The sequence below is a fragment of the Balaenoptera acutorostrata genome, chromosome 15 (assembly GCF_949987535.1).
Source record: "Balaenoptera acutorostrata chromosome 15, mBalAcu1.1, whole genome shotgun sequence".
Taxonomy (NCBI): domain Eukaryota; kingdom Metazoa; phylum Chordata; class Mammalia; order Artiodactyla; family Balaenopteridae; genus Balaenoptera; species Balaenoptera acutorostrata.
The window spans coordinates 35,682,644-35,706,392 of NC_080078.1; the positions used below are offsets into that span (position 1 = coordinate 35,682,644).

General features: G+C 55.0%; 1 protein-coding gene across 2 annotated transcripts in view; it reads left to right on the plus strand.

Annotated features, from left to right (window-relative positions):
• The window catches only part of PPL (periplakin), a 44,719-nt gene extending 20,993 nt beyond the window's left edge, over nt 1–23,726 (plus strand). Inside the window, exons 3-23 of one of the 2 annotated variants that reach the window (XM_057529043.1) lie at nt 3,927–4,010; nt 4,287–4,441; nt 5,103–5,223; nt 5,818–5,943; nt 6,038–6,079; nt 7,154–7,315; nt 7,412–7,519; nt 8,456–8,551; nt 9,829–9,951; nt 10,046–10,192; nt 10,828–10,979; nt 12,277–12,374; nt 12,542–12,699; nt 13,620–13,798; nt 13,879–14,017; nt 14,772–14,965; nt 16,269–16,419; nt 17,184–17,267; nt 17,978–18,094; nt 18,596–18,688; nt 20,139–23,726. In XM_057529043.1, coding sequence (XP_057385026.1) covers nt 3,927–4,010; nt 4,287–4,441; nt 5,103–5,223; nt 5,818–5,943; nt 6,038–6,079; nt 7,154–7,315; nt 7,412–7,519; nt 8,456–8,551; nt 9,829–9,951; nt 10,046–10,192; nt 10,828–10,979; nt 12,277–12,374; nt 12,542–12,699; nt 13,620–13,798; nt 13,879–14,017; nt 14,772–14,965; nt 16,269–16,419; nt 17,184–17,267; nt 17,978–18,094; nt 18,596–18,688; nt 20,139–22,796 — 5,187 coding nt within the window. In that variant the 3' untranslated portion in view covers nt 22,797–23,726. The remainder of the gene's footprint in view (nt 1–3,926; nt 4,011–4,286; nt 4,442–5,102; nt 5,224–5,817; nt 5,944–6,037; nt 6,080–7,153; nt 7,316–7,411; nt 7,520–8,455; nt 8,552–9,828; nt 9,952–10,045; nt 10,193–10,827; nt 10,980–12,276; nt 12,375–12,541; nt 12,700–13,619; nt 13,799–13,878; nt 14,018–14,771; nt 14,966–16,268; nt 16,420–17,183; nt 17,268–17,977; nt 18,095–18,595; nt 18,689–20,138) is intronic. The other variant, XM_057529044.1, reaches the window with a different exon arrangement.
• Nucleotides 23,727–23,749: the final 23 nt, after the last annotated feature.

Here is a 23,749-nt window from a genome sequence, read left to right on the forward strand (position 1 = left end):
TATACACCCTGCAGTGCACAGAACAGCCCCGTACACGGAATGATCCAGCTGCAAATGTCAAAGTGCCCAGGTGGAGATGCACTGAAGAGGAACCTCATTATTGCTGGTAATAGCAGCTCCTCCACCCCGGGTACTAAGTTGCTGCAGCTGATTGGCCCCAGCTGGAGGACAACCACAGACTCAGGATCCAGGCTCTGGTTAGGATCCCAGCTTTGCCACTTGCTGTGTGACCTTGAGCAAGTCACCTTACCTCTCTGTTCATGCGATTCCCTCTGAAAGGATAAGAGCGATTGTCCCCACCTGCCGGGCTGCTGTAAAGATTCGATCAGATTATGCAGCTGCAGTGCAGGGCTCACTATTATTATCAACATCATCATCCTTACTTCTCCTACCATTGCCACTACTCAGATGCAGGCTGGGCAGATCACTTTCCCTCTCTGTGCCTCAGTTTCCTCTCCTGTAACATGGGGATAACAACTGACCTGAGCCCAAAGGTTCTCCTGGGGATCCTGCACCGTGGGCCACACCGGAGCCCTGCTCACTCCTGTGAGCTGCTAAAATGACCACCTCCTCTCTGAACCCTCCACAGCCCAGTGCGGTTGAGTTTATACGTTTTTTTGTAGCTGGAGAAACTGAGGTTCAGAGAGGGCCAGGGCGGACTATGTCAGTGACAGAGCTGACCCCAGAGGCATCCCACAGGTGGGGTTGCCAGATTTAGCAAATAAAAATATAGGGTATCCAGTTAAGTTTGAATTTTAGAACACAATTTTTTTTTTTGTATAAGTATATCCCATGCACTACTTGGGATATAATAATATTATAAAATTATCCATTGTTAATCTGAAATTTGAATTTAACTGGGCGTCTGTATTTCATCTGCATTCCAGGCATGACTAAGAGGCGGGTCCAGAGGAGTGGGTGGCTGAGGGTGGCCAGGTCACGAGAGAGGTCAAGGTCCGGCCGGCCCCACTGCTGTCCCCAGGCCCAGACATGGCTGCCATTCCTCTGACAGCCAAGGGATCCACCCACCTGAGGGCCAGTCCCCCTGAGACCTGAGGGACAGGGGTGGGCTGGGGATGGCACAGCTGGGAGGGTGAGAAGTGGGGACATGGGGAGAGTGGGGCAAGAAAGGCAAGAGGGTCCCCCCTCCCCCAGGGTCCCCCCTCCCCTCTCTCATTCCTTTCCTGCCTCCACCTCCCGCCTTTCTTTCTGGCTTCAGCCGGCCCTGCCAGCATCCTTCCCTCTGGCCATGCCCTTGCCCTGGTACCCAGCCGCTTTGGCAATTTTTTTGTCCCCTCTCTTGAGACTGCCATGGTGGCGTGTGCTTTCCTAAATGAAAACAGCTTTTTGGAGTGTGTCCCTTTTTCCTCCTAATAAAAGTAATATGTGTTCGTTACAAACATTTCAGGACCGATAAACAAGTATAACGAAGCAAGTTAAGATGGCGTATAATTCCACCACCAGAGAGAACGATCATCCATTAACCTTCTGGTGTATCTGTGACCTTTTCCTGTGTGTGTGAATAGCATCCAGCTCTCTCATTGTATTTGCTTGGAGTAATGACTCAAAGTAACAAGGATGTTTTAGGGAGATAATTTTGAACTATTTTCTTTTCATTCAAATGAACAAACTTAAAAAAAGAAACCACGCTTTGAAGACTGCATGGGCTAATCTTTCTGTCTTTTCTCTTCCTTCCTTCCTTCCTTTTTTTGGAAGGAAACATCATTATTAATTTTACTACCCAAATGTTCTCTTGAACTTTCCTATTTTTTTATGGAAGTGAGATTCACATAAGATAAAATTAACCACTTAAAGTGTACAGTTCCGTGGCATTTTGTACATTTACGATGTTGTGCGACCACTGCCTCTATCTGGTTCCAAGGCACTTTCATCGCCCCAAAGGGAAACTCCATGCCCATCAGCAGTCACTCCCCATCCTCCTCCCCACAGCCCCTGACAACCACTAATCTGCTTTCCGTCTCTTTGGATATGCTTATTCTGGATATTTCATATAAACAGAATCATACAGTATGTGACCTTTTGTGTCTATCCCAATTTTTAAACGCCAGAAAAGTTGGAAGAATTGAGAATATCCATATCCTCACCACATCTCCTGGATTTGTACCAGTAACATCTCCTGGATTTGCTTTATCCCTCATCTGTCCATCAGTGTGTGTGTCATTTACAAGATATGTCAGTCCCTATGACTTTTTTTTTTTTTTACTTTAAAAAACTTGTCTATGGAAAGTGTCCAAATTTTAAGAGCTCACCCTTGTGAGTTTTTGCCTCAGTAGGTACCCATGAAACCATTACTCAGGTCAAGATAGAGGACATTTCCCGAAGGGTCCCAAGGGACCTTCCCAATCAATATCCCCCAGAGGTAACCACTGTGCTGACCTCTGTTCCCATTGATCAGTCTTGTCCAACTGTTGACTGTCAAACACCCACGTGGCATCTCTCCACTAGATGTTCTTTCTTGGCTGGAGAGGGCTTGCGTTCCCACACAGCACCTGCACCTGTGTGAATTAGGAAATGATTAATTTACTTCCTCCTTTTGCAAAATTAATCTTTGACACTATAACTGCCCAACAGAGCTTCAGATCAGCTGGTGATGGTGGAGCTGATAAAATTCCACCCAAGCCAAGAACCATGACATTTTGTTGCAACTTTTTAACTGGCCAGACCCACCCGTGGTGGGGCGATGGCCCAGCGCCATTGGACTTCTGCCATGTCGACCTCACCCCCAAGCCCCTCAGGGCGCCGGGCCCACTTGCTGCTCAGCCCTCCCGGCCCAGGAAAGACCTGGAAGAACGGGCTGGATACCTTCTCTTCCTCCGAGAGGAAGTTGAGTCGTTTGACACTGTACCAGGCACCACATCACTTCTGTTCACTTCTTTTTCCTTTTGCCATTTCTTCCTTTTTCTTTTTTAACATCTTTATTGAGGCATGTTTTACAGATCAGAAAAATGCACCCCCTTTAAACGTACAGTGCAATGATTTCTAGTAACATCACCAAGTGGTGCAGTCATTTCTATAGGTTGGTTTCAGAACTTTTTCATCCCTTCGTAAGATCTCCTGTGTCCATTGACTGCGGATTCCCACTCCCATCCAGCCCTTGGCAACCACTCACCTCCTTTCTGCCTGTGGATTAGCCGACTCGGGGCAGTTCCCATAAACCAGTCCTGCGCAGCGTGGCCTTCCGTGTCCGGCTCCTCTCACTTGCATGGTTTCAAGGCTCGTCCCTGACGAGCCCGCGTCTGTGCTCCCACCTTCTCGCTGCTGAGGGAGAGTCCTTGGGTCACTTGGATGCCTCTTCTGAAGCAGGGGTTTCTCTTACTCCCATTGCAGAGATGGGGACGCCGAGACCCAGCGAGGGGAGGGGACTGGCCTCGCGAGTTCCCCCATGTGACCCCCGTCCAGTCTCTGGACCCCCAGTCCAGTCTCTGACTCGTCCCCCCTGGGCCTGGGGTCCCCCGGGCCTGGCACAGTGCCCAGCCATGCTCCCTGAAAGTCCACTAAGTGGATTCATGGGCTGTGTTTAGAAACCTGCTGTACCCGCTGCCCATTCATTGTTCTTCCCTAAATAAGCAGAGACCCTGGGCTCATCAGCGACTTATCGATTGTACCTCCCAGATGCCCACCCACTTTGTCCATTCTTGCCATTTCACTGGTGACACCCCAGCGTGGGCCACCCTCAGCTTCACCCGGGCCCTGTCACAACCCCTGACTGTACTCCCAGCTTGTACCCTGTTCCCTGCAGAGCCCCTGGAGGAATTGCCTTTAAGGATAGGTGGGACCCCGTCTCCCACTTCCTCCCCCGTCCCTCCTTCTGGCCTCAATCACAGGCATCCTTTCCTCCCACAGGACCTTTGCACAGACTATTCCCTCTGTCTAGAACACTCTTCCCTTTCTTCCTTCCTTCCTAGCCTGTGTCACCACCTCAGAGGGGCCTCACTGACCCCCAGAGCTCAAGCAGGTCCCCCATGTTCCATCTCTGCTGTGTTTCCTTGGTAAGCACCAACTTGTAGGAACTTGCAGTCACCTTTGTGAGGTTTATCTGTGACTTGCCTTTCTGGGGGTCTTCCTCTCCCCTGGGCTGGGTGGGGGCCATGTCTCTTTGTGCACGGCTGTGTCCCGAGCCGGCCAGAGCAGGCACTTGAGCAGAGGCTGGGCAGGGCTGGGGGAGACCATCGCTCGCCCCTCTCCTCCCGTCCCTCCCATCCCAGCTGTGCCCACTGAGTCCCTGCCCACTCTCTCTCCCCTCCCCTTTCTTGTGACTCTCACAGGACCTGGCCCGGCTGCAGGAGGGCCGGCAGCCAGAGCACCGGGACTCGGCCCTGCAGAAGGTTTCAGACTCAGAGAAGCTGCTGTATGTGCTGGAGGCAGACACGGCCATCGCCAAGCACATGAAGCACCCCCAGGGGGACATGATCGCCGAGGAGTAGGTCCCCTCCGCTTCGGGTCCTGCGGGACCTGCTCGGGGCCAGGGCAAGGGGGCTGCAGCCACTCAGCATTCAGGAACCCGAGTTGGGGTTTGTTGAGGGTTAACTGGATGCCAGCACGAGCCAAACACTTTATGTTATCCTCACGACAACCCATTTTTCAGTTGGGGAAACTGAGGCTCGGAGCGCTGGTGTCTCCTGTCCTGGTCAGAGTGTGACCACAGCCCCCTGACCTCCAAGCTTGTGAACACATTCTCTCCTGCCTAATGCCCAGCTGGCTTCCCGAGCGCCTGGCTCTCGCCTCAGCTTAGATGTGGACAAAGCACTCTCACTGTCACGGCCCCCACCACCCGTTAGCCCTGCTGGATGGTGGGCTCCAGAGAGCAGCAGATCTGCCTGTTTCTTCTGGAACCTCCTGTGGTTCTGGGTGCAGAGTAGGGCTCTCAGGAAACATTGGTGGGGGAAGGTAGAATGAAGGAAAGTGGACAGGAGCAGCGTGGGAGTGATTGCCTGGACCCAAGGCCACAGTCACCCTGTCCTACCAGGCCACTGAGCAGAAAGCTGAGGCCAGGGGCTGGGGTGGGAGGCCCCCCCTCGTGGCATGGGCAGTGCACCCGCCAACCAGCCCCGCTAACCAGGGTGGCCACTCTCCCCGCTCAGCATCTGTCAGCTGAAGGAGCGTGTGACCAACCTCCGCGGGAAACACAAACAGGTCTACAACCTGGCAGTGAAGGAGGTGGACCCGCAGGTCAACTGGGAGGCGCTGGTGGAGGAAAAGCTGGTATGGACCCGGGTTCAGCTGGGGTGGGGCTGTGTGTGGGCCGGGGGGACCTCTACCATTGAACGGGCACCACAGTCCTGCCAGGGAGGGAGTTGTGTTCCTGGTGTTTCCTGATGTTTGTGTCAATGAGATGAGCAAGGCTCAGAGAGGTGCAGTGCCTAGCTCAGGGTCACACAGCAGAAGTGGTGGAGATTGGGACCCTCCCGGGCTCGTTGGAGTCCTGGCAGGCTGGGGGCAGTGGCCAGATTTCTGGCCAGCCACTGCCCTTCCTGTGCCCTCACCAGCCCATCTCCACCATGGAGAAGCCCAGGCACTGGGTGACCCCAAGCAAGTGACTCCCCCGGCCGAGCCTCTGTTTCCCCATCTGTGAAATGGAAACAGTAACCGTGAGGGCCTCTGAGATTGCTGTGAGATTAAATGAGTTGGGATGTGACAGCCTCTCTCTGCGTCCCTCCGGGGCCACTTCACTCACTCCTTGGCCGGCACCATGAGGAGGAGAGCCGAGGCTCCCGGGGTATGGGGTGCTGGGTAGACTGCGAGTCCTGAGTCCCTGGCCCACCCCCATGCACGTTGTCCCTCCGCCCGCCCGGCCAGGACAAGCTGAGCAGCCAGAGCTTCGGGTCGGACCTGCCGCTGGTGGACCACCAGGTGGAGCAGCACAACATCTTCCACAATGAAGTCAAGGCCATCAGGCCCCACCTGACCAAGGACCGGGGCAAGGTACGTGCACGGGGGTGCAGGGGGCCCCGGGGAGGAGGGGCTCCCACCTGCACGCGGGTCCCGCCCTAACTCATGCCCTCGGCTCTGTCCTCAGGAGCAGAACGGCGAACTCCAGGCCAAGTACCAGAAACTGCTGGTGAGACGCCCCCGGGCACGGGATGGGAGGGGATGGGAAGCCGGGCCCGTGGGGACAGACGTGTGTGCGGTAAACACTTCAAACAGGACGGAGGGGGATGAAGTGGGAAGAGGCAGTACCCCGAGCCCCTACCTGAGAGGCGCCCCTGTTTGCCCTGTGCTCGTGGAAAACCCCAAGAGACCCCATGGATACAGTTCATCTTACTATTTGCTTCTTAATTCTTTATTGAGCACCTACTGTGTGCCAGATACAATGCCACATGCTTAATAAATGGAAGTTTTTCTATTTCCTTTTTCAAAACCTTTAAAGAATGTCTTCTTTTTAAAACTGCACAAGTGATGCATAAATGTTGTGGACGTTACAGACGCCTCAGATGTGAGAATGCAGAGACGGTGATAGTAGAGCCGGTAGGAGGCTCTGGAGCTGGGCTGCCTCCGCCCCTTTTGGTGGGGAAACCTTGAGCACAAGCTGCTGAGCCTCTGGGAGCCTCAGTTTCCTCATCTGTAAAGCAGTCACTTGCAGTCCCTGGCTCATAGGATGCTTTGAGGATTGCATGAGTTGATGCTGGAGAAGTCCTTAGCACAGTCCTGGCACGTGGTGGGCCCCACACGTGTGTTCACTGCTGTTCTCATTTGCAGAGTGGAACGCAGACATCCTTCCTCCTTCCCCTCCTCCTTGCCCTGTGGTAGTTTGCCACGATCCCCCTAGCACCATGACATGTTAAAGAAAAAGTGGAAGTGTAGCTGCTGATGTTTATTGAGCACCAACTGTATGCCAGGGTTGGTGCCCTATGAGATCAGTGCTGTCGTTATTCCCATTTTGCAGACAAGTAAACTAACGTTCCACAAACATGTCAATTCTGTGAGGGTTTTGTTTTGTTCACTGCTGTATCCGCAGGGCCTGGAGCCGTGCCCAGCACTTAGTAGATTCTCAGAAAACATTTGCTGAACGAATGAAGGGGTTTCGGGGTGGGGGGGCGGTCAGGTGACTCATCCAAGGGAGTGCAGTGGAGCAGGAGGCGTGGAGGGAGGCTCTTGCCGGCAAGGCCACAGCCCTGTCCGTGCCCACCCACAGGCGGCGTCTCAGGCACGGCAGCAGCACCTGAGCTCGCTGCAGGACTACATGCAGCGCTGCACCAATGAGCTGTACTGGCTGGACCAGCAGGCCCAGAGCCGCATGCAGTATGACTGGAGCGACTGCAACCTCGACTACCCCAGCCGCCGGCGCCAGTACGAGGTGAGCACTGGGCTCTGGGGGTGCGGGCCAGGGGGCTGGGAAGGAGCACGGGGCTGCCTGACTGGACAATGAGCCCCTCCACTGCCCCTGCTGCAGAATTTCATCAACCGGAACCTGGAGGCCAAAGAGGAGAGAATTAACAAGCTGCACAGCGAGGGTGACCAGCTGCTCGCCGCCAAGCACCCCGGAAGGAAATCCATTGAGGTACGTGAGCCCCGGGAAGGGACGCCTCCTCCAGGCTGCCCTCCGGGTGGCCTCTGCTCTGGGCCGCCTACACTCAGGCAGGCCCCAAGGTGGGTGTCCTGTGTGCATCTGTCTGTCTCTCCATTTTGCTGACTCCTCTTGCTCTGTCTGACCCTGCATCCTCTCATTATCTCGATGCCCTGCCCTCAGTCCCTGGACTTCTGAAGCCCATGTGGTGCCCATATTAGTTTCCTATTGCGGTTGTAACAAATGACCACAAACTTGGTGGCTTTAAACAAAGGAAAGTTATTCTCTCTTAGTTCTGAAGGCCAGAAATTCGAAATCAAGGTTTTGGCAGGCTTGTTTCCTCTGAGGTCTCTAGGGGAGAATCCTTCCTCATCTCTCCTTGCTTCTGGTAGTTGCTGGTAATCCTTGACATTCCTTGGTTTGGAGCTGCATCACTCCTGTATCTGCCTCTGTGTCTTCACATGGCCTTCTCACCTGTGTGTCATTGCCTCTTCTCATGAGGACACCAGTCATTGGATTTCAGGCCCACCCTAAATCCAGGATGATTTCATCTTGAGATCCTTAACCAATTACATCTGCAAAGACCCTATTTCCAAATAAAGTCACATTCTGAGCTCTGGTGGACCTGAATTTGGGGAGTACCTTTGTGAGATTTTTTTAAAAGCACCACTTTGTCTGGGCAGACACAGCCCCTACTTGTCCCTTGTGCAGTGTACAACCTGAGCACCCGTACACAGCAGCCCTGCTTGGTGCCTCAACACGTTCCCCTCACTCCTCCTCCCACCCCTGGGCGGGAGGTGGCTGGGAGCCACACATACGCAGAGGCCAGATACCCCCTCCTCTATCCTTTCCTGGTCTGGAATCCTGCCATCCCTCCCTTCGTGTCCCCGGTGCTTGGCCAGCAGCAATCTGCCTCCTTTCTCCTGGCAGGCTCACATGGAGGCTGTGCATGCAGATTGGAAGGAGTACCTGAACCTGCTCATCTGTGAGGAGAGCCATCTGAAGTACATGGAAGAGTACCACCAGGTACCTGCCAGCCCAGGGCCCCATTGGTGGGAGCACCCAGTGCCTGCTTGGCTCACTCATGGCCTCAGTGCTACTTCCTCCAGGAGCCTTGCAGGGCTGCCTGCCCAGGCCTCCCAGTACTTACACTTCTGATGACGTGGGCGTGCCCCAAGCTTGCTGGGCCCTTGTCTGCCTTCCCTGGGGGCTGGGGCTGGAGAGTCTGACTCACCAGGATAGCGTAGGCACAGGAGTAGGTGTGTGGAGTTTTAATTTTGGTAAAATATATATAATATGAAATTTGCCATTTTAGGCCTTTTTAAGTGTACAATCCAGTGCATTCATTACATTCACAAAGTTGTGCAACCATTGCCACTGTCTTTCCAAAACTTCTTCATCACCCCAAATAGGAATTCTGTACCCAATGAACAATCACTCCCCATTCCAACCCCTGGTAACCTCTCATCTACTTTCTGTCTCTTTGGATTTGCCTATTTTAGATATTTCATAGAAGTAGAATCACATGATATGTGGACTTTTGTATCTGGCTCTTTCACTGAACATAATGTTTTCAAGGTTCATCATGTTGTAGCATGAACCAGAACTTCATTCCTTTTCGTGGCTGAATAATATTCCATTGTATGCATGGACCACATTGTGTTTATCCATTCACCTGTTGATGGATGCTGCATTGTTTCCACAGGAATTTGTGTTTTTAACAAGAGAGCTGCACGTGATTCTTATGAGTAGGTGGTTTGGGGACACTTGAACTCAGACGATACTATTGTAACTAACTCCTGGTTCAGTGTCAGCCCTTCTGGGCTATGAGCTTCACAGGGATCCCGAAGTCATGTTCATAGCTGCAGCCCAGGGGACGGCTGACAATGAATGATTCCAGAGCTAATGGGCTGAAGAATGGGCAAGAGAGTTTTCTAGAACCAAGTGGGGAGGCTTATCTTCCATGTACTAAGACTTAGAATAAGTCAGGGTGTCCCTAGCACAAAGAGAAGAGTGGAATAGAGAAGAACCCTAAGCTTACTGGTGTATACACATGAAAACAATACATCATAGAGGTGGCATTGCATGGATTGATGGGAAGGGACCTGGTTTCTCCCTGTGAAGCCCCCCAGGAAGCTGGGCTGGGGAGGGTTGTGGGTGTCCCCAGGTGGCAGAGCCCATGGATTCAGGGTGAGTGGGAGGCCCAGCCCCACCTGGGAATGGGCTTAAAGTCACAGCCAGGATTAGCCCCAGGTGTCCTAGCACTGTCCTGTCCGTGACAGGGCCCCCCTGGTCTCCTCTAGTTCCACAAAGACGTGAAGGATGCCCAGGAGCTGCTGTGCAAGGTGGACTCAGACCTGAACCAGAAATACAGCCCCGACTTCAAAGACCAATACCAGATTGAGTTGATGCTGCGGGAGCTGGACGTGAGTGATGCCTGAGCAGGCCCCTCCCCAGCTCCCTGCCTGCTGACCGGGGAAGGCTGCGTGATCTCACCTGGGCACTCCCCGCCATGTTTAGGACCAGGAGAAGGCTCTGGACAAGTACGAGCACGAGGTGCAGGGCCTGCAGAAGCGAGGGCAGCAGGTGGTACCCCTCAAGTACCGCCGGGAGACGCCATTCAAGCCCATCTCCGTGGAGGCGCTCTGTGACTTTGAGAGTGACCAGGTGAGCCCCTGCCTGGTGCTCCAGGTGCCTCAGGCAGGCTGGGCCCAGATCTGCCTCTTCTCATGTCACTGAAAGGCCTTAGGAGTGACATGGCTGGATGCAGGGTCTCAAATATTTCAGGAGCCTGTGTTCATCTCCATCATGGGGTCCTCTCTGCCAATGCCCCTGCATCACCCCACCTGCTGCCCTGGCCTTTTCTGTCCTACCAGCTTAGTGGCCCCAGTCATTCCAGCAGAAGTCCCAGGGAAGGTTCTCACTGGCCCGCTCTGAGTCATGTGTCCAGCCTAAACCAATCACTGTGGCCAGGGATGCCATTCTCTCATTGGCCAGACCTGAGTCACATGTCCACCCCCAGAAGTCAGGGAATGGAGGGACGAGAACACATGGGCTGGGACTGCACGGGGTCTCCCCAAAGGGAAATCCAGGTGGGTGCTCGGCCGGCAGACCCGACACATGTTCTCTTGGTGCTGGCCCCTCTCAACTCTCTATGATGGAACCTCTGGGGGAGGGTCTGAGAAACACACTAAGACTCCCCAGGTCCCAGAGTTAGGGGTGGGGCTGAGATGGTGACTGGGCTCCTGGCCACCAGGTGGGGCAGGTCTCTCCATGTGTTCTGACTGGCCTGTCCCCACCAGGGCCTAATCTCTCGGGGCTACAGCTACACCCTGCAGAGGAACAACGGGGAGAGCTGGGACCTCACGGACAGCGCAGGGAATGAGCTGACTGCCCCGGCTGTCTGCTTCATGATCCCTCCCACCGACCCCGAGGCCGTGGCTCTGGCCGACAGGTACAGGGGCAAAGGAAGGAGCCAGCGTGGACTGGCCGCACCCCCTGGGCCCCTCAGGCCACGTTCACAGCCCTGGGCACCCCAACTCAACCTCAGGGTGCCACTAACATCCCCACACCTGCACCCCCTTGGAGGCTCAAGTGGGACAGCAGCAGATCCCGTTGGCCGAGCTGACTTGTGTGTGAATCTCTGGCTCTGGGCACACATCAGGGAGTGGTTTTTCTGCAAGGGCATCTGGGCCTTTGCACATACTGCTCCCTCTACCTGCACACCAACCCACCACCTGTTGGCTCAGGCCTCTTGGTTTGAAGACCCAGCCTGGGGGTCACCTCTTCTGTGAAGCCTTCCCTGATTGCCCCCTCATCCTCCACCCTGGCTCCAGGAAAAGGGCTGCTGCTTCTTTCTCAAGCACCTTCTCCCACTGCTCATGCTGCTCTCATTAGGGTGCTTTGCGTCTGTGTCAGTCTCATTGGGCAGGGGCTCCTTGAGATTTACTATTTTCAGGGCATTGTTCAGTACCTGGTGCAAAGCAAGTACCCAAGAACTCTTGTTGAATGAGTGATTCAAGGAATTCCTTCATTTATTCATTCAGCAAATATGTATTGAGCACATACTGTGTACTGCTCCCTCAGGGGTAACATCTTGGTGGGGAAAACAAATGAGCAAACAAGATTATTTTATAAATTTATTTATTTGTTTTTATTTTTGGCTGTATTAGGTCTTTGTTGCTGTGCGTGGGCTTTCTCTAGTTGTGGCGAGTGGGGGCTACTCTTTGTTGTGGTGCATGGGCTTCTCGTCGTGGCTTCTCTTGTTGCAGAGCACGGGCTCTAGGCCCGCGGGCTTCAGTAGTTGTGGCACATGGGTTCAGTAGTTGTGGCTCGCGGGCTTTAGAGCGCAGGCTCAGTAGTTGTGGCGCACGGGCTTAGTTGCTCCGCGGCATGTGGGATCTTCCCAGGCCAAGGATCGAACCCGTGTCCCCTGCATTGGCACGCGGATTCTTAACCACTGCGCCACCAGGGAAGCCCAAGATAATTTTAGATAGTAAGACTTGCTATTGAAGAAAAGAGAGACAAAGAAAGGAAGGAGGAAAAGAAGGGGTCCGTTGAACCCAAGAGCAAAGAAAGACCAGCGTTTCAGCAAATCCTTTCTACGTGTGTCGTGTTAACTTTTCAAAGCATTTTGATGAGCTTCCCGACTCCTCGAGGCTGTCTGTCTAGCCAGAGTCCAGGGTCCTGTGTCAGTGGGCAGTAGGGGCAGTGGGCTGCCCCAGGTCCCCAGCCCGTTTTTGCTGTCACAGCCTGGGCAGCCAGTACCAGAGCCTGCGGCAGAAGGCAGCTGGGAGCAGAAGGGCGCTCCAGCAGCGGCATGAGGTGCTGAAGGCAGAGAACTCTGGAGGTGGGTACCAGATGCTGCCTGAGGCTCTGAGGGGACAGGGAGGCGGGGCCGGGCCCAGGGTCTGTGCTGCAGATGGGACAGTGGAGGTGGGGAGGCTGGCCCTCCTACGCCCCCTCCCTGGGCCTCACAATCCCCACTGCCACCCGACTCTGATTTCCCTCCGGCAGATGCTTCTGACCTGCAGGGCCGGCAGCTGCTGGCCGGCTTGGACAAGGTGGCCAGCGACCTGGACCGGCAGGAGAAGGCCATCACAGGGATCCTGCGGCCGCCACTGGAGCAGGGCCGGGCCGTGCAGGACAGTGCTGAGCGGGCTGAGGACCTCAAGGTACCCCAGGCTGGGGGCACAGGCTGGCCCACTGGCTCCCTGGGGCCCCTCCTCAAGGTCTCATCCCCATGGGGTGTCTTGGTGCTCAAAAGGGACCACTTGCCACGTGTAACAGGAAGTAGTGAGTCGTGGGGACGGGGGCTGCTCTAGGCCGAAGACTGAGGAGGTCCCTGAGGCCTGGCGCCCCCAAGACACACCCAGGAAAAAGGGCTCGTGGCAGAGCTGACAACAGCAGGACTGCAACCCGAGCAGATCAGCACTAAGCTGAGTGAGAGGCCGTGGTGCCCGGCAGCACACGGGCTCTGGGGCGACAGGGCCGGCTCACTCGCCTTGAGCACAGACACACCGTTCAAGCCCAAACCTCAGTGTCTTCAGTAAAATGGGCTGATCCGCACTCAGGGGGCCTCAGCAGGATGGGGCAAGATGAGCCGCATGGACACCATCTACTCCTCACCTCTTTTACACACACACACAGTTTCCCAGGTCCTCGGCGCCCTCCACGATGGGCGTGACTGTTCCCAGTTCACAGGAGAGGAACGGGGCTTGGAGAAGTGCCGTGGCCCTTGGCGGGGCTCACACCAGGGCTGGTCTGGTTGGGGCCGAGCCAAGGCCAGAGGACGCCTGATACAGGGGTGGGGTTGGGGCTAGGCCCCACCATGTCCCCTCCTAAGCTGCTTGGAGTCGCACCCACCTCATTGGAGTTGTCCCCAAAGATGAGTAGCGCCGTGTGAAGTAGTGGGAACAGGAACCTATTCATATTCATCACTCGTGAGTCACCATCCAGTGTGTCAGAATTCCCAGGGATGCTCATTACAAACACGGCTTTACCCAGATCCCCAGTCAGGCCCCCCCGGGGAGGACATCCCTGGGTGGGGGTGGCTGCCGGCCGTGGTCAACGCGAGGGGCTCTGGTCCCCACAGAGCATCACCAAGGAGCTGCTGGGCATCGAGCCCGAGAAGGCGAGCAGCACAGCCAAGGGCGAGGCGTTCATGCAGGCCCTCCCGGGCAGTGGCAGTGCGGCCCTGCTGAGGACACGGGTGGAGGACACCCAGCGCAGATACGAGCGCCTAGTGCAGCTGCTGGACGCGGCCCAGGAGAAGTGGGTGCAGGCGGGCAGTGGGGAGGCTGGGCGGGGTCAAGGGCCAGCACTGCCCCCCAACTCCTGACTCATGTCCTCAGGGTTGACGTCGCCAACCGCCTGGAGAAGAGCCTGCAGCAGGGCCGGGAGGTGCTGGCCTCATACGAAAACCAGCTGGCCCAGGAGGACACGGTGCCCAAGAGTGGCCATGCCCTGGACAGCAAGAGGCAGGAGCTGGCGGTGAGTGTGGGGACCCTGCGCCTCAGGAGCCTTTCTCTGAGCTGGGCGTGGGCTCCAGGCGCCCCTGCCACCCCACCTGTGCACAGTCGAGGGGCCCGAGGCCCAGGGCAGCAAGTCTCTCTAGGTTTGGAGTCTCAGCCGTACACAGGGTTTCTGTGGCCTGTGGAAATCAGGTGCTGTTGTCTTAAAATCGAATGTCCACATAATCCCCCCAGATTCCCAGTGTCTCTGGACAAGCAGATCTGGCCACCTGGGCCCACATGCCTGCACAGCGTGTCCGCTGAGCACAGGAGCCTCTGCCCCAGCCCAGCATCTGCCCTCTTCCCCATTGCCGCTGGGCCCGCTCTAAGCATTGGGGTCTGTGAGCCCGCGGGAGGCCCCTTATTCACAAAGCATCTCACAAAACCCTTGCCCTTTGTGGTGAGGGCCTCACCTCAGAGCCCAGGAAACGGGCTCAGAGACCAGAGCCTTCTCCAAGGCCACTCCAGTCCCGGGCACGGTGTCATAGGCACATGCCGTGTGCCGCAGGGTTTTAGAAGCTAGTTTTCCCAGGGTACTGGTCATTGTAACGAAATGGAAACTGCAGAAATGACCACGGGTTTGAGGAGAAACTCAGAGGCAAAGCGCCGGTCCCCGCCCAGGTCCAGGCCTGCCACGCGCTAAAAGCAGGCAGCCCCAAGAGCTCTGGGTAGCGCCATCCCGGGCCCCGGGGCTCTGGCCACAGCACCTGCCATCTGCCTCTCCGCCCCGGCAGGCCATGGCCTCCGAGCTGCAGGCCCGGAAGGCCCTCCTCAGCGAGGTGGAACAGAATCTGCAGGCTGCCAAGCGGTGCTCTGGCTCGCTGGCCAGCCGCTTCCAGGAGCACTGCCCGGACCTGGAGCGCCAGGAGGCCGAGGTGCACAAGCTGCGCCAGCGCTTTGACAGCCTCTGCCAGCAGGCGGAGCGCAGGTGAGGGGGCGGCGGGGGGCCTCGGCTTAGTCTGCCTTAAGGCACCAAAGTGGGATTTCTGCAGACAACGCTGAAGGCTGTTTGATTTCTAAAGAATTTCCTCTTTCTGAAAAAAGCAGTACATATACAAGATAAAAAACACAAAGGGATTATAATGACCAAACCCTTCCCCCAAGATCAGCACTGCTACCAGTTTCTTGTGTGTCCTTTCAAAAACATTCTCTATGAGCTGGGGTAGGTGATTAACGTACGAATGACAATACACCACATACAGTGTGTCTTGCTATTTTCTCTGTCATATATTTTCCTGGCCTGGTGAGTCAGTAAGTGTTCCCTCCTCCTCTTCTGTTTTCTGGAAGAGTTTGTGTAGACTGGGTGTTAATTCCTTAAATGCTTGGAAGAATTCACCACTGAAGCCATCTGGGCCTGCAATTTGTTTTTTTGTGTGTAAGAGGGTTTTTAACTACAAATTCAACCTCTTTAATAGATATTGGACCATTTGGGTTATCTAATGCTTGAGCAACTTCAGAAGTTTGTGTCTTTCAAGGACACATTGTCCACCTCATCAAGTTGTTGAGTTTACTGGCATAAAATTGTTCATAGTATTCTCTTATCCTTGACTATCTGCAGGATCTGAGGGAACGTCCTCTCTCTCATTCCTGATGTTGTATCTTCTTCTGTTGTATCTGTTTATTCTTCTTGCCCCCCTGATCATTATGTCTGAGGTTTATCACGTCATTGACGGTTTCAATGAACCAGCTTTGGTTGCGGTGATCTTTCTCCTGTTTTCCTGTTTCCTGTTTCACTGACATCTGCTCATTATTATTTCCTACTGCTGCTTACATTAAGTCCAATTTGCTCTTCTTTTTCTTTCTTAAGGTAGGAGCTTAGATTGTTGATTTGAAAGCTTTCTTTTTTTTCTAATCTAAGCATTTAAAACTACATACTTCCCACTAAGCACTGCTTTCGTTGTGTCCCACAAATTTTGATGTTTTTATTTTCAGTGAGTTCAAAAGATTTCCTCACCTCCCTTGTGATTTCCCCTTGGATCCATGAGTTATTTAGGTCCTAGAATTCACAGTGGGCATCCCTGTGAGTCCACACAGGCGGGCCTTCCTGCGTTTTACAGAGGCCGCACAGTATTCCAACACAATATTCTGTAATTTACCTAACTACTTCCTTCCTGGTGAACGTTTAGGTTATTTCCACTTAAATTACTTTTGATGACCTCTTTAAAAAGGGACGGCAGGCAGCTCTCAGTGAGACCTGAGAGCTCAAAGGCCTGACGGGCTTTGCCCCGCAGGGTCCAGAGCCTGCAGAGCACCCGGGCTGCTCACGACGCCTTCTGTAGTGGCCGCGACCACCTGCTGCAGTTCCTGTCCCACATCCCCAGCTACGAGCCCCAGGAGACAGACGGCCTCGGCCAGATGGAGACCAAGCTGAACAACCAGAAGGTGAGAAGGCCACTTCCGCGTTCACAGGAGGATGGTCACAAGGGGGGGGTCGGAGGTTAGCAAGCCCCTTCGTGGACGGGGGCCTGGCAGCGGTCCTGGCCAGGCAGGCTCCCAGCACCCGAGTCTCTGACAACAAGGACGGAGTCTCTCTCACCTCTCCGTCCTCAGTGCCCAGCACAGGGCCTGGCCCAGAGTGGACACTCCGTGCAAGCCAGCTAACTAAGCAAATAGCTACAGGGACACAGGGGAGCCCTCAGGGGGAAAAACCCATTTCCAAAGCCCAGAGTCCTGGCTCCGCAGAAGGCAGCAGGGCCTTGGGGTGAAGGACGAGGAACGGGAAGCCCAACGGCCTGGTCTCAAATCCTGCTCGCACCCCCATTAGCCATGAGCCCACGGGCCAGTCACTGCGCCGCACTGTGCCTGGGTTTCCTCGTTCATAAACTGGAGGTGAGGACGGTGCCTACCGCACAGGATGTTGGGAGATTCAGTGAGATAATCTAAGAAAGATACTAGAACAGTGCCTGACATTTTGATGCACTCAATAAACACAACTTTCCTGCCAAAGATAATTATCTTCTTGGCCCTTCTTCACAGGGCCTTAGAATTGCCTTCTGTAACAAACAAATGTAAACAAGGAAGCCATTCATTGTACTTTGTGCTACGGAAGAATTCCAGACTCCAAGGAATCCAGCTACTCTATCTAGGTTTTGGATTTTTTTTTTTTTTTTTAATTTTTGGTTTTCAAAGTCTCTGTTGTTTTACAGAACCTGCTAGATGAGATAGCAAGAAGGGAAGAGGAAGTACAGAAAGTCTACGCCCACTCCCAGCAGTACCAGCAAGCTGTCAAGGTGAGACGTGACACCCTGCCCGGAGTGTAAAGCAGCAGGGCCTCTTCCCACCAGCTGGTCCGGCGGGGGTGTCCTAAGGCACTGCTGGCGGCCACGCAAACCGGCACAGGCCTTTGGGAAACAAGATGGTACTGGGCATCGAATACCAGAAAAGGATTTTCTACTGTTTAAAGCAGTAACTGGGGGAATTTATCCTAAAAGAAAAAATATGAAAGAATAATAACATGGGATTAACAAAATCATTGTACAACAGAATTATTTACAATAGCAAAACAGACAAACTAGAAATAACCTAAATGTCCAATAGCAGAGGAACGGCTAGTAAATTATCATCTAACCACACAATGGATGTTAAAGTCATCAAACTGATGCACAGGAGGATTAGGAGGAGGCAACGTGAGAAAAGCCATAACTCTTATGGTACGGAGTTAAATGAAGAAAGCAGAATGCCATGGTCTCTAGGCCAGGGAGGGCCTGGAAGGAGCATGCTTTGGGGATGGAGGGGGATTGTGGGCCTACTTTTTCTCATCGCACATGTTATTCAGGGATGTAGATATGTACCACTGATGGATCTATGGTTCTCAAAACCTCCTGGCAGTCAGAACAGGGTGTGGCTGAGCGGAAGACCTTTGCAGTCAGCTGGAAGGGGTATAAGAACATTTCGGTCTCACCTGCTCTTGTCTGCCCTCTGCCACGTCTCTCTCACGCAGGACTATGAGTTGGAAGCAGAGAAACTCAGGTCCCTCCTTGACTTGGAGAATGGAAGAAGCAGCCACATGAGCAAGAGGGCCAGGCTCCAGTCCCCTGCCGCCAAAGTGAGGGAAGAGGTGAGCTCTGCAGGCCAGGCCTTCTCGGGGTTCCCTCGCTCCAGAGAGCATGGCATGCAGGCCTCAGAGACGCACACACAATAGGGAAACTGGCCCAAGAGCCCTCCTGGGTGCCAACAGGTTCAGTAAGAGGAGATAACAACTTATTCTGGGGTGGCGACATTGATATGCCTAGAAAGACAGCCTGCTGGGCTTATCTGAGCCAGAGCCACGGACTCCCCCTGCGCCCCGTAAGTAAGTACACACACACAGAGGGCCGATGTTATCAGCTCCTTCCATACACGAACGCGCTAAGGCTCAGAGACAGACCTGCTCAAGGTCACTCGCTGGGGTTTAGGCTTCTGACTCTAAATCTAGTTTTCTCTCCTGTAGATGAGACTGTAGTAGAACTCCAGGTAGGAAGGGGCAAGAAGGTACCCTCTCTCCCCAAATGTCAGACTTTTCAAACACCGTCCAGCTCACCTTTGCTTAGTCTGTTGACTCCTGTCTGCTCTCCTGTAGGAAACGGCTCTTGCTGCCAAGTTCACGGAAGTTAATGCCATCAACAGACAGAGGCTGCAGAATCTGGAGTTTGCTCTGAATCTCCTGAGACAGGTAATGGATCTCAGTAAGGCATTCTACTCAAAACTATCCCAAGAGCTGAGAAATAAGACTCACTGTGCCTCAGAGAAACAGCCTGTGAACCAGTGGGCGTGTCCCCCTGCGAACAGGGTTGGGTGGCGCCAGTGCAGACGCCAGCCCACGCCTGTGCCCCTGTGGACATGAGTCCAACCTACATGTCCCATCCCTCAAACATTTGCTGAGTACCCAGAAAAAGGTAACTTTTTTTTTTTTTCTGATTGATTGATTGATTGATTGATTGATTGATTGATTTTTGGCTGTGCTGGGTCTTCGGTTCGTGCGAGGGCTTTCTCTAGTTGCGGCAAGCGGGGGCCACTCTCCATCGCGGTGCGGGGACCGCTCCTCATCGCGGTGCGCGGGCCTTTCACTATCGCGGCCCCTCCCGCTGCGGGGCACAGGCTCCAGACGCGCAGGCTCAGTAATTGTGGCTCACGGGCCCAGCCGCTCCGCGGCATGCGGGATCCTCCCAGACCAGGGCTCGAACCCGTGTCTCCTGCATTAGCAGGCAGATTCTCAACCACTGCGCCACCAGGGAAGCCCGGTAACTTATTTTTAAAAGCCCAAAATGTTAACGACAACATTGTAATAATTAAGAAAGTGGAAGCAACTCAATATTCACCAGCAATGGGTGTGCGACTGAGCCAGGGTCTGTCCACACAATGGAAAATGACGAAGCTGTCACACGACGGGGTGGCGCTCTCTGTGCCGCTGCAGATTCTCCCATAAGTGCAACAAGCAGTGTGCAGAACAGGCATCACCGTTAGTGTGGAAAAAATAAATACGTGTCACACGCAAAAACATACGTGTCTCAAAGGTGATAGTATCCTGTAGGAACAGGACCAGAGGTGACAGACAGCCTCTGCTTCACACTCTTCTGTGGTTTTAAAATATTTTCCCAGATGCATTTAAACTAGTTGTTTTACCATTTTCAAAAGGAAGCCTAGGGGCTTCCCTGGTGGCGCAGTGGTTGAGAATCCGCCTGCCAATGCAGGGGACACGGGTTCGAGCCCTGGTCTGGGAGGATCCCACATGCCACGGAGCAACTGGGCCCGTGAGCCACAATTACTGAGCCTGCGCATCTGGAGCCTGTGCTCCGCAACAAGAGAGGCCACGATAGTGAGAGGCCCGCGCACCGCGATGAAGAGTGGCCCCCGCTTGCCACAACTAGAGAAAGCCCTCGCACAGAAACGAAGACCCAACACAGCCATAAATAAATAAATAAATAAATAAATAAATAAATAAATAAATAAATAAATAAATATTTAAAAAAAAAAAAAAAGGAAGCCTAGGACTCTAGTGAACCCGGCACTGAGGGGGTCTCCTAGGGACCGCAGGACAAGCAGTCTGACCTCTGGCGGGTGGCCAGGTGGGGTCGGGCCGTGCAGAGTCCGGCATTAACCCTGCGCTGTCTCCTCCTTCCCAGCAGCCTGAGGCAGGCATGAGCCATGAGGCCCTGCTCCCGGGCTCCGGAGCAGAGGAGACGTGGAAGATTCAGAAGGAGCTGGACGAGGAGGCGGAGCGGAGGCAGCAGCTGGAGGATGAGGTCAGGAGCGCCCAGGAGGAGATCCGGACCCTGCAGAACCAGAGCCCGCAGAATGCGGTGGTGAGGAAGGAGGTGCTCAAGAAGGTGCCAGACCCCATGCTGGAGGAGAGCCTCCGGCAGACGCAGCAGACCCTGGTGGAGGAGCAGCGCAAGAACCAGCTGCTTCAGGAGGAGCTGGAGGCGCTGCAGCTGCGGCTGCGCGCCCTGGAGCAGGAGGCCAGGGACGGGGGGCAGGAGTACACGGTCAAGGAGGTTCTGCGCATCGAGCCGGACCAAACCCAGGCCAGCGAGGTCCTGAGGCTGCGGGAGGAGCTGGAGGAGCTGCAGCGGCAGAAGGGCAGCCGGGAGGCAGAGGCGCTCCTCCTGCAGCAGCGCATCGCAGCCCTGGCCCAGGAGAAGAACCAGGTGCGGGAGAAGGTCACCGAGAAGGAGGTGGTGAAACTGCAGAATGACCCCCAGCTGGAGGCAGAGTTCCGGAAGCTGCAGGAGGACGGGCAGCGGGAGCAGCAGCTCAGGGAGAAGCAGGAGGAGGAGCTGAGCTTCCTCCAGGACAAGCTGAAGAGGCTGGAGAAGGAGCGGGCCATGGCCGAGAGCAAGATCACCATCAAGGAGGTGCTCAAGGTGGAGAAGGATGTGGCAACCGAGAGGGAGGTGAGTGACCTCACACGCCAGTATGAGGACGAGGCCGCCAAGGCTCGTGCCAACAAGAGGGAGAAAACAGGGCTGCTCCGAAAGATCTGGGCCTTGGAGGAGGAAAACGCCAAAGTGGTTGTGCAGGAGAAAGTGCGGGAGATCGTCCGGCCAGACCCCAAGGCAGAGAGTGAGGTGGCCAACCTCCGCCTGGAGCTGGTCGAGCAGGAGTGCAAGTACCGGGGGGCCGAGGAGCAGCTGAAGGGCTACCAGAGCGAGCTGGAGGTGCTCCGGAGGCGGGGCCCCCAGGTGGAGGTCAAGGAAGTGACGAAGGAGGTCATCAAGTACAAGACCGACCCCGAGATGGAGAAAGAGCTTCAGAGGCTCAGGGAGGAGATCATCGACAAGACCAGACTCATCGAAAGGTGTGACCTGGAGATCTACCAGCTGAAGCAGGAGATCCAGTCCCTGAAAGAGGCCAAACCCCAGGTGCAGACCAAGGAGGTGGTCCAGGAGATCCTGCAGTTCCAGGAAGACCCCCAGACCAAAGAGGAAGTGGAGTCTCTGAGGGCCCAGCTGTCCGAGGAACAGAAGAAGCAAGTGGATCTGGAGAGAGAGAGGGCGTCCCAGGAGGAGAAAATCAAACAGAAGGAGGAAGAGCTTTCCCAGGTGAAGGAGAAGACGGTGCAGCAGGAGGTCGTCAGGTACGAGGAGGAGCCGGGCCTGCAGGCCGAGGTGAACGCCTTCACCGAGAGCATCGACGCGGAGCTGCAGCAGATCGATGGCCTCCGCGGGGAGCTGCAGCAGCTGCAGCGCAGGCGAGCGGAGCTGGGGCGCCAGCTGGAGGAGCTGCAGTGCGAGCGGCAGGCACGCAGGGAGGCCGAGCTGGAGGTGCAGCACCTGAAGCAACGGCTGGCCCAGCTGGAGGAGGAGGCGGGGGAGGCCCGGGAAAAGGTGACCCTCAAGCAGAAGGTGGTGCTGCAGCAGGACCCCCAGCAGGCCCGGGAGCACACCCTGCTCACGCTGCAGCTGGAGGAAGAGCGGCACCGGCGGCAGGTCCTGGAGCGTGAGCTCGAGACCCTGAGGAAAAAGCTGGAGCACCTGGAGAAGATGGAGGTCAAGGAGAAGGTGGTCTTCTCCAAGAGCATCCAGGTGGAGAGAGGCGACACCGAGCAGGAAATTCAGAAGCTGAAGAGCAGCATGGAGGCGGAGAGCCAGAGCAAGAGGGCGCTGGACGCGGAGGTGAGCCGGCTGGAGGCCAAGCTGTCGGAGCTGGAGTTCTGTAACTCCAAGTCATCCAAGGAGCTGGATTTCCTGAGGGAAGAGAACCACAAACTGCAGCTGGAGAGGCAGAGCCTGCAGCTCGAGGCCCGCAGGCTCCAGTCCGAAATTGAGATGGCGGTGGCGGAGACGCGGGGCCTAAGGAGCATGCCGGTGGCAGCGGATCCCGGGGCGCAGCTCGACTGCCGCCTCCGGTCCCTGGAGCAGGAGCTGGACGACCTCAGGCAGCTCTCCAGAGACAAAGACCTGGAGATCGACGAGCTGCAGCGGCGCCTGGGCTCCGTGGCCATCAAGCGGGAGCAAAGGGAGAACCACCTGCGGCGCTCCATCGTGGTCATCGACCCCGACTCGGGCCGCGAACTGTCCCCAGAGGAAGCCCGCCGGGCCGGCCTCATCGACTGGAACATGTTTGTGAAACTCAGGAACCAGGAGTGCGACTGGGAGGAAATCTCCGTCAAGGGTCCCAACGGGGAGTCCTCCGTGATCCACGACAGGAAGTCTGGCAAGAAGTTCTCCATCGAAGAGGCCCTGCAGAACGGAAGGCTGACCCCTGCCCAGTACGACCGCTACGTCAACAAGGATATGTCCATCCAGGAGCTGGCCGTCCTGGTGTCCGGGGAGAAGTAGGCACGGCCCCACCCTCACCTTCCTGGAAGCAGATGCTGGCTCTCTCTCCTGCCCAGTACTCTCCTCGGTATCTTTTCTCCCTGGCGCCGTGCAGCTCTTAATCCGTGCAGAACCAACCCCGTGTGTCCCCCAGCTGCTCAGAGCACAGCTCAACCACAAGCGGGACAGGCACCTGCTGAACCGTCATCCAACCAGGTGAGTGACCTGCTTCATCTCCCGATGATTCAAACCCGCAGTGCCCTTCTTCTTTCTCCTTTTCCCACACAGTCCCATAAACAGACTCCTTGTGTGATACCTGGAAGCAACTGAAAACTACTAAAGCACACGACGACCAACAACTGGGGTGGACAAGCCCGCTCCATGCAGCACTGGCTTCCACACCCCAGCAGGGGAAACTCTAGGGCAGAAAGGCCTCCCTTCAGCAAAGCAACAGCTCCCCAGGCCTGTGACCTGCATTCACACCCCTCGGGATTCTGGCTCAGCCGACTCTTCGTCAGAGGCCTTCTGGGGAGACGGATCTGGGCTCTATGCCAGAAAAGGTGCAAAGAAACCAGAACAGCATCTGACCGTGGTGCTCGAATGAAGCTTAACTGTCAAGCCAGACTGTCCCAAGAAAACGCACCATCAGGGAACATTTCATGTTCTGAAATTAAAGTACTTTCCTAGTGGACTGTGTTGCTGTTAGCCTTAGATTTGGTGCCTAGTCCTGCTTATCTCACTGCCATTTAGTAAACTCCACGGTTGATTTTCTACCAAATTTCGGGCCCTCTGTATCTCACGTATCATGTAAGAAAATGGGAAGTAATAGGGAATTCTATTTATAGCGCAAAAATAAACAAACACCTGGTGGCTTGATTCTAATTTCATGGTAAGTGTGTTTCTTCCTCTTTTGCATGTGAGGCTTATTCTCCAACACCCTCTTGGCTTTTAGCCAAAATGAATGTTCCCTACAT